Here is a 13,706-nt window from a genome sequence, read left to right on the forward strand (position 1 = left end):
GGAAGGAAGACCAGGGGCGCCAAGGGGCTAATTGTAAAATTTAAAGTTTGCTTTTGCTGAGCACAAAAGGGCATTACTTTTGCAACGGTAGGAAAAAACTCCCATCACTGCAATTTTACAACTCTGACACGTTCTCTGAAATCTTTCTCTATCTACTTATCTGACTCTCTCTTCCTATCCTGAATTCTGTGGTCCATGCTTTTGAAGTGCAGCAGAACATTTTACCCCTAACAGTGAAGTTTACCTTTCTGATAACATAATCTCCCTGTAGTATTGAAAAGCTTATACCAACAGTCTGGGATTTCCCTTCCCCTAATGTGGCTGGAAGACATCCAGAACCTCATGGTGAGGGAGGGGGGGTATTAGAGAGAAAGAGTGGGAGGGAAGATAGAAGAAGGGAGTGGAGAGACAGTCTGACCCTCTTCTGCCAGCTAACACCAGCTGATCTGTCCAACCTTCTGCCAATTGCATATGGGGCATTTAAGGTTGCCAGCTCTGCAGTGAATACGCATATGGCCTTGACATAAAAGAGATCAGGGTTATCGCCGCCTTCTCTGATAGCGCAATTGTGAAGAACTGTCTCTGAGATCAATATGGTGCAAAAACTGTACTTTCCCCTTGCCTGGGAAATTGGCATACTGAGATTAGCGGTAAATATGACTTGAAGTGAGGTTACTTGCTATATATGACCGTCATGAAGGAAACAATCTTGTGAGTTCTCCCATGAGAGTGTGAGGTCAGAGTAAAGCAAGGGAGGGTGGGAGGGGAGAGGCAAAGGGCAATTTTGTTATACTGAATCTAAAAGCCAACAGTTGTTACTACTGGCCTGTGTTGTTTTTTTGTGTTTGAAGGGGGTCCTGTCCTTTTGAGCTTTTCAGAAGATGTGACAATGGCTGGATGTTGAGAACATATGTAGAGAGACCCCTGCGGCTCATGGAAGAGGAGCTCCATGCTGGCCCCTCAGTTTGAGAAAATACAAGCCCGCTCCTTTCACTCCTCACCCCTCAGTTAATGAATGCGTGAATGGCAGAATGCCGCTATAGGCCATTCAGGGGCCAAAGTCCCCAAGAATTCACCCTTGCACAAATGCATCCAGCTATGGCAAATACATTTGCTTAACAAATTAAAAGAAAGAAGAATGGTTAATGGGTGTGAGTGTGTGTGTTTGTGTGTGTGTGTGAGCAAGAGAAAAAGAGAAAAAGAGCGAGAGAGTTTATGGGTGGGAGAAGTGGATGGTGAGAAGAGAAGGGGGATAATTCAATTAGCCGTCTTCCTCAGTAGAGAAATGAAGGCAGGTTAAAAGGGAGGGATTATTATTTGTACAAGACTGGCCAAGGCTTTGCACAAAAGAAACAAATAAAGATTGGATAACATCTACAAGCAGGGTTTGTGATAAAGGGGTGAGAGGGAAAGGGGAAAAAGAGGGTCTGAATTAACCAGCGTTCTGAAAAAAATGTGCCCCTCCTTTCCTCACCGCTATTTCAATTCAAATTTAAAACAATTCTAAAGATAATTGGCAGGGACTCTTCCAAAAGGTCTGTGCAGAAGCTGTATGGGGCTTTCATCAGGAAAAATGACCAATCTTGAGAAAATTTCTAGTCTTGCCATAAAGCCTGTGTTTATAATTTGTGGATCCCTTTTTGTTTTGTTGTGTTTTAATGACACACACAAAAACAGGAAATTCTAACAGCATTTTTCTTTCAACTAACAGTTAGTGGTACTCAAAAGTTTAATGTCTGATTGAAGCCTGGTCTGTAGCATTTGGTGAGAGGTCTCCAGTCATAGAGCGATGGGAGCCGCGAACAGCTGTGAAGTCATTTTGATAATGATGAGAATAATAAGCGTGCAGACTGGCGTGGTGGAGCCGCTAAGGCCTGCGAGGCTCAGGGCTTTGCTGTTGCAGCTTCACTGCTCCTGAATAGATAAAAGTGATTAAAGCACTCCTGATTATCCCTGACCAATATGTAATGGATTTACAGCCCTTTCAATTAGGCTGTATTTGCTGGCTGCTTATTACTTGGGCTTTTGGTTAGGTAATCAGGGTACGGGGCTTTGAGCTGGGAGTGGGCACTGTGGTGGTGGTGGGGGCTACAGAGTGCACAAAGGGCACATGACCCTCTTAAATGTGCGGATGCTCTAAAAGACTCTAAACTAAGGCTCCTTTACTTTCACATTCTCTCTCTCATTTCTTTTTTTATTTTGCCCATCCCCCTAAACTGTCCCTGTTCCCTGGAACTGGGAACCACAAGCTCAAGCAGCTTATGTGTCCCGGCGTGGCCACCTCCTTCTGAAATCTGACCTGTGTTGCAAAATCAATACAGCCTGATGTTCTGATAATGTCCTGACATTAGAAAGGGTGAGGGGACATGTGGACCACCCCGTTTCACTAAGAAACATACTCACGTGAAAATAACATTTGTGATTTTACAGTGTACATTTAAATTACTGTGACATTTAGACATATGATCCAAGACTCTGATCAGTCATTGTCAGAGTTTTCTGACAGAATTGTACGGCAAACACTTTCCTATGGAGCTATGGAGAAGAAATAAACTAACACATGTCAATTTTATCGAGAGATAAGTAGATTAAGGTTCCCTTAGTCCACAGAAAGACTGATCACGTAAAGAGGCCTTCAATTCCACATCCTGCTTCTTTACACAGCTACACAATCACAGTCGTTCTCTTTTTTTCCCAAGTTGTTTTTTTTATCGTGCTACTTGTTCAGGCCAGAGCCTCAGTGCATCTCATACTAGAATATATGTCTTGGATTGTTGGGCCTTTTCTTTCTTTCTTTCTTTCTTTCTTTTTTTTACAGAAAGTGTGCTGAGCAGAGTAAACAGCCCAAACTGATTAGATTGACCTGGTCACTGTGTCCCTTTGACAGGTGGCTGACAAGTGAGCATCGCAGCAGCGCCATCACTCTCTCCCCACTGCCTCAGTAGCTACTGTGTGACAGGTGCGTGTGAGTATGTGCCTTGAATGTGAGTGTCTCTAACTGTTTATTTGGTTTGTTGTGTTTTTTAAAAAATAATATAGACATATCTCCAAATTATAATGGCCGTGCTTACCGTGAGATGCTGGAACAGCCACGCCCTCATGATGTTTGTGGCCACCTTAGGGAAAATGCCACGCTTTTTCTGCCTCTTCTTATCCTTGTCTGGATCATCGTCATCCCCTGTGCCAGGCGATGCAACGCTGTTGTCTAAGCCATCTCCTGGACGGAAACCAAACCCAGGGTTAAATAACATCCCCGACCACACCACAGGCTCAGAATACAATAGCAAAAAAATGAAACAGAGGTATACAGTCAAAGCTGAGTTTAAGGCTCATGAAAGATGGATAAACGGACAAATACCACAGATAACTTTGAAAGAATTGGAAAGTGCTGCACTAAGGCCAAAAGAATTTCCACAGCAAAGCCAGTGTTGTGTAGTGAATATATGGAGGTAGGGGGATTTAGATGGCCTTAGACGAAGGGCTGTACAGAGACTGAGGGGCTTACATGGAAGCCTCGCAGAGCTGCTCTATACCCCAGAGCACGAGGGAGGGGAAAAGGGGTTAATGACTCTAATGTTATGGTTGGACGCTGAAACACTGGGTTCCTCATTCCATTTTTACAGTAGGAGGAGATGGAAAGAAAAAAAAATGGACACAGAGCCTTCAAGTACAGAAGAGACATGGACTCATGTCATTAATTCAATTAAATTTGCATGTTTGACATAATGTAGAGCGTTTTTTCCCATCTTTTGATGAGAGCCAAAGGGGACAGGATGGAGTTATGCAGATATGTACTGTAACACACAGAAATTCATGAATTTAGGACATCCAGTTAAAGTGCGTGGAAGTAAATGTTATTTTGGGTGGTTCATTGTTGCACTTCGATGCACATAATGGACTCTTCATCGGCTTCCCGAAACCCTGAACAACCCCACCCCCAAGCTTCCGCCACGAGATTAGCATGACAGGCCAGCGGCGGCTTTGCCTGCATTAATGTCCATCAGCGTTTGATTTCACAAGGAAAGCGTGCACATACCCGGGCACGATTTCTCCTTTAAATTGAAGTTTCCATCTTTGTCCCTTGCCTTTTCCTTGTTCGTCTTCCTCGGCATTAATTGTGCATTAGCAAAAATGATTTACTTTTAACAGTCATAGTTATTTTTTCTTGCCCCCGGGCACAAATGCCTTGAAAGCCTTCCTTGAGGGCATCTAAATTATGTATCTGAAAAACTCCTCCACTAAGGAAGAGAAGGACCCTGACATTCTCAAAATTCAGACTCATATGTCCTCCTGTTTTTGGAGAGGCATCAATCACAACCACCTATACAAGCCTTAATCTCGCATAAATATTTGAACTAATAACATTAAAAAGGGGGAAAGAAAAAGGATCCGACTAGTGGCGTAATCTAATGCAAAATAAATGAAGAATACAAGGACAGCAGGGGCCCGCACTAACTACTTTTCCCACTTTTTTTTCTTCCCCTTGTTTTTGCCTCTCTTTTTCTTCTCTGTCTTGCACAGTGTTTTCCTTCCAGATCATTAGTGGAGAGCCACACGAAAGAGGAAAACAGAGAAGTGCCGACTTTGCGCTCCCTGTGTGAAGTTAAAGAAGCAACAGTCCTTCTGAAGGACATATGGGAATGGGGACACAGGCTAGGGGTGTTGTAATTGTAGAATGGGCATTCATTAGTGGCAAATGCCATAAATCCCAGACTAAGTACGAATCCTTGTTCAGGAAAGCTTAAAACAATAAACTTTGGTCTGGCCATAGCCCTACCCTGACTGTGAGGGGCTTCCTGAGAAATGTGACCCAGACGGAAGCTAAGTCTAACTCCCTGAGTTTGCTTCCAAACTTCAATAAAAACACAACTAGTGAGCTGTGAATTTTAACCAACTCCCTTTTGTTTCTCTGCTTTTGAGCTTCACTGAATAATGTTGATACACAGTTTGCTGTTTGTTTGTATGCCGCTAGGTTTTGTGTTGATTTTCGAGCTACTCTCCAAATCCCTCTCCTGCTGTGAGCAGTCAGGCTCATCCAATAGAACCACACAGTGGCCAAAAGGCTGGCAGATTAATTTTATTGACGTTTCCATTTTCACTGCAATGCGATAGCCTCCCCCCCGGCCAGGGCCAGAGCGACCCGTGCGTATTTACAGACTGACCTGTCACTTCATTACCCAGCATGCTCGCTGCCTCCTGCCCTAGCCCGCAAGGATGAAACCAGACTCCGGTGCTTTTCAGCTCCTCTCTCTCTCTTACATGCGCACGGATGCTGACATGTGTCCACAGATCAGGCATGTGGCATTCGAGCATTCATTCTGTGTACAGTTTAAATACAAACTGTGTACAGCTTTTGTATGACTTCAAATATGTGAAAATGTGCACACAGTAAATAAAGACTAAAGAAAAATCAAATGTGGACAGAACATGAAAAGAAAGAGCAAAGAAAGAAGAGAAACAAGAAGACGCAAGAAAAAAAGAAGGAGTAGAAATAGAATAAAGAAGATCCAACTTGCACAACCTCATTACATCTAAAGGAGGGCTGGTGCTTTGCATCCACCCCCACTCCTTTCTTATGAGCGAGAGAAGGAACGCTGCAGGGCAAATTGTCCCAAACGCTAATGGCTTCTGACTGTTCCCTGGCAACTCTGCCATTCTAACCTGTGTGGATGTGCACTCTGAAAAAAAAAATCAGGAAAGAAAAAAAAAGTGCAGAGCAGGGGGATGAGTGTCCCATCATCTGGCCATGTGACACAGATGGGGGTTGGCTATTAGGAGGCAGTCGAAAGGCCTAGGGGAGCTGAGGTGCTGGAGTGTAGCCCCAGGCACTTTTGGAAAAGCAGCGCCCTTGGAGACAGAAAAAAGACAGCCCCCTCTCTCTCTCTCCCGCTCTCTCTCTGTCTTCCCTCAACCTTTCCTCCTCCCTCCTTTTCCCTCGCTCACGCTATCAAGATCTTGACTTAAAGTGTCTGCAATGAAAGTTTCTGTGCAGATTTTCAGATGCACGCGAGTGGAGAAGGTGCAATCAGGCAAGATGGAAGACAATGACCGGACGCGATCAGGGCGAGAGAGTGAATGAGTGAGCGCACTAGCAAACAAACAAGCACAAGTCCAAAGCACATTACGCTCGCACACATTCCCTCTCTCATCACCAGTGGGTGGTTATTAAAAATGCATTCAGATATATCTCCTTGTGAGTAAATTGGTCTCAGGGCTGAGCTCATTAACGGGTCGGGATAGGACTGTAAACACACTGCAACTCGGCTTATCTAATGCTGGCACATTCAGGGTCACTTCAGGATTTCTTGCATGGAAAATTGTAAAGTACAAAGTGTCCTACAGTCTCTGCTTAGAATAGGGCAGACTTCAGTGGACTCTTAATGACTTTAGAGCAAAAGTTGTATTGTGTCTAGTAGGTATCCTGCCCCTTAGGGACCCACTAAGGTCTAGTCTGTCTTGTGTATATGACCATGTGTAACATATACTGCAGCTATCTGTATAACAAGAATGCCCTCCCTCTGCTGCTTTGCCATTCTCATATGCGTGAATAAATAATGACTTGTCAATAGCTGGAAAACACATTCAAATCCAGCCATGTTTAGTTATCACATAACACTCCAGAGTGGTCCGTATACCATTAATAATCATACCGTGGAGCCTCTAGACAAGCTTTAGATGTTGTGTGTGTGTATCATTGTAAAGTCTGTGCAGTGATTTTGCACTAGGAAGTCTGGGCGTTTATTTCAGGGTAATGAAGCAAGAGTGTAGAAGCAGTGGCTTATGGAAGCTGTGGTTAAAGTGACTAATTACAACAGACCCCCCACGCCCCCTGTCAGCCCAAACTAGTGAAGCGTGTTCACCCAAGCTCACCCAAAAAAAAGGGGGGAAGAGAAAAACTCATGAGGAGAGTTAGATGGAAAGAGGAGCAGATGGATACCAGAAGCTTAGAGTTTTGCTGCTTTAGGAGCTTCGCTGGCCTTAGCAAACCATAGTGACCGGGCCCTACACCTCTCCCTCCAACACCCTCCTATTACCACCACCTCTATCCATGCAGGCTTGGCCGCAGAGAATGAAGTGAAAAGAAGAAGGGGGATTTAGAGCCTCCCTTTTCCCTCTTTTTCTCCTCAACTTTTCAGCCAACATAAGCGGCGTTTAGCACATTCAGTCCCCCAAATGGCAGCGAATGAGAGAAGCAGTGGGGGCTCCTCTTTTGTCCGTCTGGTTACCCCTTTTATTTACTCTGGATTTACGGAGGGGTCTTTGCTGGCTCTGGGACCACATGCTCTTGATGCACACACAATCTCTCACATAGGCACATACACAAACACATAGAAGCTCTATTCACACTAGTGGAATGGCTATTTCTCTGCTTCTCTGTGCCGACTAGGGATTACAGATCATCTTGCTATAACCGCAAGCTAGCAATATGGTTTACATTCATGTGAAACACAACGCAGACAAGTGCTAACAAGTAAAACACGATTGCCGTACCGGTTAAACACACACACTTAAACTTCTAACTTTTAGATAAAAGTAAAGCATCTGTGAATTTGTGTGTCTTAGTGTGACCACACACCACACACGCCATATGGTTTACTGCACTCATTCAGATCCATACAGTAGATGAGGGCTCTAAACTGAACTGTATTAGTGTGGCTGCACCACTGCAGCCAGTGTTTTACGCTGATTATTTCCTGATCTGTGCTTAAACAAGCAGCAGCCCTTGCACTGGACCATAAAACAACAGCTTAGTAAACAGCAAGCATGCTGACAAATTGGTAGCGCTCAGGCCGGAGTCATTAACAGCCTTAAAACCTGTCAGAGCAATTACAACAAACTCTCTCCTTCAGCAAGTCCCCCTGCCAAACTCAGATGTCACCATCCGCCTCCTCTTTACCACCCCCCGTTACTGCCAGGACACTGGCTAAAGGTGAATTAGAAAGCACTACCATTTTTCCCCTCTCTTCTTCTCCAACAGCCATGACACCCCAGAGAAATGAGGACAAACCTCCATCTCAAACACAGCTGTATCTGCATCCTGGGGGCTACAACTGAGTGGTTCCTTTTGCATGAGAAATAATGTGTAGTTGTCTCCCCTGAAAAACACATCATTAAGTGTTCCCTTAAATGAAGTGGAATAAGAGCTTCTAATTAGATGTTTTTTTTTTTTCTATGTGTGGGGAAGCGAGGCAGTCAGGCAGTAAGAAAGGCATGGAGAGAAGGAAGGAGGGAGGTGGGGGCGGGAGGAGGGATGTCGGGGAGCGGTTGCTCAACAACTCCTGTACCTCTTCCCCTCCCTCCCTCCCATCTCTGCCCCCTTCTCTAAGCCCCCTAACCCTGCCATCAGGCAGATATCTCTCTGTCATCCCTGGAATGCTGGAGATAACTATCGCCTCTCCACCGATAGAAGGCCTCTCTCCTCTCACAGGCAGAGAGTTGACCCTACTCTGCACATCCCTACCATAGAGGGTGAAGGCTGAAAAGGAGGGGGGTGTAGGTTGGGAGGTAAAACTTGTTCTTAACAGCCAGTTAGGCTATTTTACCTTTTAACCCAAAATATGGGCTGGAGCAAAGCCATTTCAAAGACTTTTCAGCCTTACTTCTGTAGCCAAGGAATCATAGTTTGTCCAGAAGCAAGAGGTAGGAGGTGGGCCAAGCTGCCTGATTACAGCTTCTTTTTTTTCTTTTTTTTGGTCTATATTCACAGCTTCCAACAGTTTTTTTTATCATTTCATAAAATTCCAATCTGTTGAGAATGTACAATACAACCTGATACCTGCAACAACAATTAAGTTTTTTCCTCATAAACCGGGACTGAGAATCCCACAAACAAATTAAGTCTCCCAGGAACTCGATTCTTCTAATAAACTCTTCCAGTTCTCTGCATATTTACGTCTATATGAACACACAGCAAAAATCCTGCCTTTACATAGATGTGAGTTATATATAAAAGAACGCATGTCAGCTGCGACGAGGCTCTGCCATCTAAATGGGGCTTTGAGGAGGAAAAAAGATCCGAAGAAAAGAGATGGAATAAAGATGTATAAAAGAAAGGAGGCAGGGTGTTGCAGATGTCAAGACCCAATTTGCATGAATGGCAAAGGGCTAAATTGCAGGGGATGGGGGGGATCTACCCTCCACCCCCCCACCCTGCTTTTTTTTTGGGGGGGGGGGGGCTAAAAGGGAGTTGTGATGCCCATGACTGCCCCTCACTCAGCAGACAGGGATCAGTGGCTAATGAAGGGCTTTGGGTCTCCACCAGATATTTCACACTCTCTGCTTCTCTGACAACTCCACCCTGCTCCCCCCTGCACTCTAACACTGCAGAAGAAACTGCCGCTGCTCTTCCCTTACATTCTGACTTGAATGGGGCTAATTGGTCTCACAGGTAATCTCAGTTCATCACTCGTTTCTTCATAAACAAATTTACAAACCTGCCACTGAATGAGTCCAATTCTCGCTTATGTCTAACCAGACTGCTTCCGTCTTATTTTCTTCTCTTATTATGGTACACTGAAGCTATTGTTAGTGTTGGGATTGTATATATTGACAGTGCTCAATAATTTATCATTTTTACAATAGGACGTTGATGCACCCGGAGAAGCATACCTGCATCTCAAGATTTGATGCAGCATTAAATATTAAAGAAGAAGTGTTTACCAAAAGTAATTAGGGTACAGTGAATAGAAACAAACATGAACATGGGTAAAATGAGGTGCTCTCACACCATATGCGTCCTAAAAAATTACTAACTTGCTCTATTTTGGAATTAAAAAATGTTTAAAGCAGGGGGGAAATGAGACAGAGCGAAATAAAATAAGGAGGTGGAGACAGTGCTGATACATCATATGGATCTATCTGCTAGTAAAGAAATAGATTTCTAATCCCCTCTAGGAACTATTGTATATCAAAGTCTTCTACATAAACCGCAAAGAGCTGGTTGCCAATTTAACTGAGTGTTTTTCTTTCTTCCTTTCTTTTTGTTTTTCATTCAGAGCAGCTTACATCGTTTCAGGCAATGCATGATAACAGCATAAGCAGTGATTCTCTACCCTCAATTACAACTTAAAACCAAACAAACTTGCTGTTTTTAAGCTGAAGAGGAGGTCAAGTCCTTACCACACCTGATGGACAGTGGCATCAAAGAAGAGTTCAACAAAGATGGGAGGGGGTTGTCTATATAGAGCTGGGGGTGGGGGTGGAGGGTGGGGGGGTTGGTACAGTAAATGAATTAAAAGGTTTATAAATCAACAAGTCAACCATCAGATTGTAGCCTCTGCTCAGCAGCCCTCTCATCAGCCAAATGCCAAGTTTTTTTTCTTTCCTCCTCGCTCTCTTTTTTTTTTCCACACAAATGTCCTGGAGGCAGGGAACAAAGCGAGCAGAACTGATTACTGCACTGTTGCTCCGCTCCGACAGTCTAAACTCTGTTTGGCTTCCTAATGAGCTCACTAAAAACCCAATTCATCACCCATAACCCCTTCTCAACCTGCCTTGAAATCCCCCATTATGGGGAGTCAAGGACAGTCCGTTTACAGGCTTTGGGCCAGGGTCAAGGGCTGCGATGGGTGGATGTCAGTGGCAGCGACGGCAGAGCTGCCAAGATTATTTTGAAACAGGGGATACTTCCTGCATGGCTTCTCTTTCCATACACCATTAATTTCATTCTAATTCACCTTCTCCTTTGGTTTTTATTCTAATGTTATACCCCAAAAATATATTTTTTAAAATATACAACAAGAATGTGGTATGCTGTTTTTCAAGTCTTACACCAACTTCCCCCATCTCTTATTCCCCCCTCCCCATTTCACAATACCAGTGGTGTCTCAGTCTTAGTAGAGGAATGTCCGGCTTGATGGCTGCAACAGCGGGAATGTCCCGTTCTAGTCGGCTTTCGCACCAGAGATTTCAAATTTAATACCCTTTCGTCCCATCCCTGCAAAGACAGGAATTTGGTGGGAAGGGAATGTAGTGGGGTAGGGGTGGGGGTATAAAAGAGTGCAATACAGTCAGTGTATTAAGGGCAGGGGGAAAGGAGTGAGATGAATATTGTAGGTATATGACAAAGAGCTGATAAGGTAAGGAACGGGATAATAAGAAAGCGTTTTGGTTGGAAGGAGGGGTCAGAAAGAGAAAGGTGGAGGAGGAGGAGAGCAGCACAGGGCTGGGGTAAACTCCCACAGTTCCTCATTACATGGAGCTGAAATGATCCTCCTGACACCTGAGCTGTAACCAAGAGATTACAGAATTGATGAATCCTTGGTTTAAAATGCAGCTGTTTTATTCTGCTTTAGTAATTAATTCTTTTTCCGATAGTATATTGATTAAGCGTAGCCCCTGATAAAGTTCAAACCGAGAGAGATCCCTCCAGGGTTTTGGGTTGGCCTGCTCTAGAGAGCCAATGAAAACTTCCTCCCTTCACCTGCATCTCTCTTTCTGTCAGAGCAGTTTACCCTCATAAATTAGTCAGATCTTTGTGGAGTGAAGATCTCGCTAAGTTGATACTTGCTTTGTCTGCCTCTTGCTGATACTTCACTCTTATTATTATCCAATCACACCAACACAAATGCAGATGCCCTTACTGACAAGTATATATTACACAGCTCACCAAAACGTTAATTTGAGAGTTATCTTGTGCTTTACTGAGAGACAACACCTGTCTATTGATTCCTTTGGTTCGTTTGCCCTCCTTCCTTGGCTCTAACTCTCACCGAGCGAGGCACTCGTGGCATACTGAATGTAAGTATTTTTTTGTTTTGTTTTTCACTTTTTCGTTTTTTCTTTCATATTTTTTTTTTCATCGCTGCATTTTCCATACAGCTGTGAGTGAGAGTGTGATCAACAGAGGGTAGAACGGATCTCTCCGGGGAGTCAACTAGCAGAGAAATCAGATACAGCTTTACAAGAGACTCAGCCGCTCATGTCTTGTCAAGACCCCTCACCTAACGGCTTCTTTACAAGTCAATAACCAGGGCCTAGTGTCCTCCACTGGGCCTTGGCACACATTCACCTCATCGTATAGGAAGCAAAGGTGGGGAGGGGTAGGGGGGTAGTTTCAGAGCCTTTTTTTATTTTTTATTGTTTGCTAATTTTATATGAATAATGCTAGAGTTTCAATTTGAAACTCTAGCAACAACGCCGTAATAAATAGTGACAAATAATTGGTGATCTCACGAAAAAAGAACAGACAGAATCCTTTTTTTAATATCAAGAACTAATGAATGAGTGAATGAATTATGTAGGGAGAGGAGAAAGATAATTAGAAAATGGAAGTAGTGCTTAATACATTTACAGACTATTTCCTTTTGTTAATGGGACCGCAGCACGCGCAGAGAGGGTTTTGACGAGGCTAGTACTGACTGTCCGCCTTGCTCCTTAAGGTAAATCCAGCAGGTCATTTCATTAAGGCCCAATTCCATGGCGCTAATTTTGATTTTAGGGGCTTGACAGCTGTTGGAAGTGGAAATTGCGATGGTACGATGGTTGAGAGAGGAGCCTATTATGCCAGTGAAAAATACAAATTGCAAAGCCACTTCAAATTGGTGCCAATCTGCTACGCTGACCCACCAAAAGTCGCACTTCATCACAGTCTACGTGATGTTAGCTGCGTGTAAAGACAGAATAAGAGCCAATTACTGTTTTTTTGAAGACCCCCCCCCCCCAAAAAAAAACAACTTACATATACTTTTCAACAGTAATGTTTTCCTTTGTTCAGTAATAGGAATAAGAAAGGCATCAACATATGTATTTACTGAATGTGTGTCCCACAATTTTGACATAAGGGACAAACTATAGCTGCAGGAATTACTGAAATGAACTACTATCACAATTATTGCTGATTCAGCAGTTTCATAAAGGTAGGGTTGTACGCTTTCTATTTTCCTTGAAGCTCAGTGCATACCTATCAATTCTCCCTCACATAGCACGGTCAACAGATGGACGTGACACATGCTTTGAGCTCCTAATTGCCTTGCCTCACAAGTTAATATGCAGCATTAGAGTTCCAGAAGGAAGGAAAAAAGCTCTTCGTCTGATGCTATTAATTAGCAGTGTTCTATAGCTCTCAGCTTTTTGAAGCTCTCCATCTCCTTTTGTTTCGCCCTCTTTTTTTCTTTTCTTCTTCTTTTTTTTTGTGGGGCCTCGCTATTGACTTTTCAATTTTCCCCTCACATCCACCCACTGCAATAGCAGTAGCGCCAGTGCTTCTAGTGTGGTAGCCAACCCAACAATACCCCCAAGCCTACTCTCCGAGACGCTGGCTGGGGAGCCCTGAGAGCCGGGCCAGGCCTACAGCTCCCACCAGCCCACCACTCACTCCCCATGAGACCAAAATCAAAGAGAGAGGCCCTTAAAATATAACCATGGGTATAATGAGGGTGCTCCAAAGAACAATAAGCATATACACCAAAGGAAAAATGAGAGTAGGAGTACAAAAGAAAGATGGAGAAAACTATAGGAATGTTGGCTCGCAAGTGTTCTTGAGAAGTGAACAGCAGTGAGAGGATGAGGGGGGAAAAACACGACCCGATAGTGTGCTGTTGGAGAGAGGGCAAAGGGCCACAGCCAGTGGTGATGGTAGCCGGGGCCACGCATCTATCCAACCATGTATCTGAACCCGAAACAACAAGGGGGTCTGCCGCATGCCTCTGGAGCCGAAGGGAGCCAAAGGGAGCACGACTAATTTCTGCACAACAATAGGGCTGGAT

At 44.0% G+C, this 13,706-nt stretch overlaps 1 protein-coding gene across 5 annotated transcripts in view; it reads right to left on the bottom strand.

The window, feature by feature from the left end:
* meis2a (Meis homeobox 2a) overlaps nt 1-13,706 on the bottom strand; it is a 78,107-nt gene that overhangs the window by 41,339 nt on the left and 23,062 nt on the right. For 4 of the 5 annotated variants that reach the window (XM_031747187.2, XM_031747184.2, XM_031747188.2 and 1 more), the window contains exon 9: nt 3,072-3,217. In XM_031747187.2, coding sequence (XP_031603047.1) covers nt 3,072-3,217 — 146 coding nt within the window. The remainder of the gene's footprint in view (nt 1-3,071; nt 3,218-13,706) is intronic. The other variant, XM_031747185.2, reaches the window with a different exon arrangement.

Source organism: Oreochromis aureus, linkage group 19 (assembly GCF_013358895.1).
Source record: "Oreochromis aureus strain Israel breed Guangdong linkage group 19, ZZ_aureus, whole genome shotgun sequence".
NCBI lineage: Eukaryota > Metazoa > Chordata > Actinopteri > Cichliformes > Cichlidae > Oreochromis > Oreochromis aureus.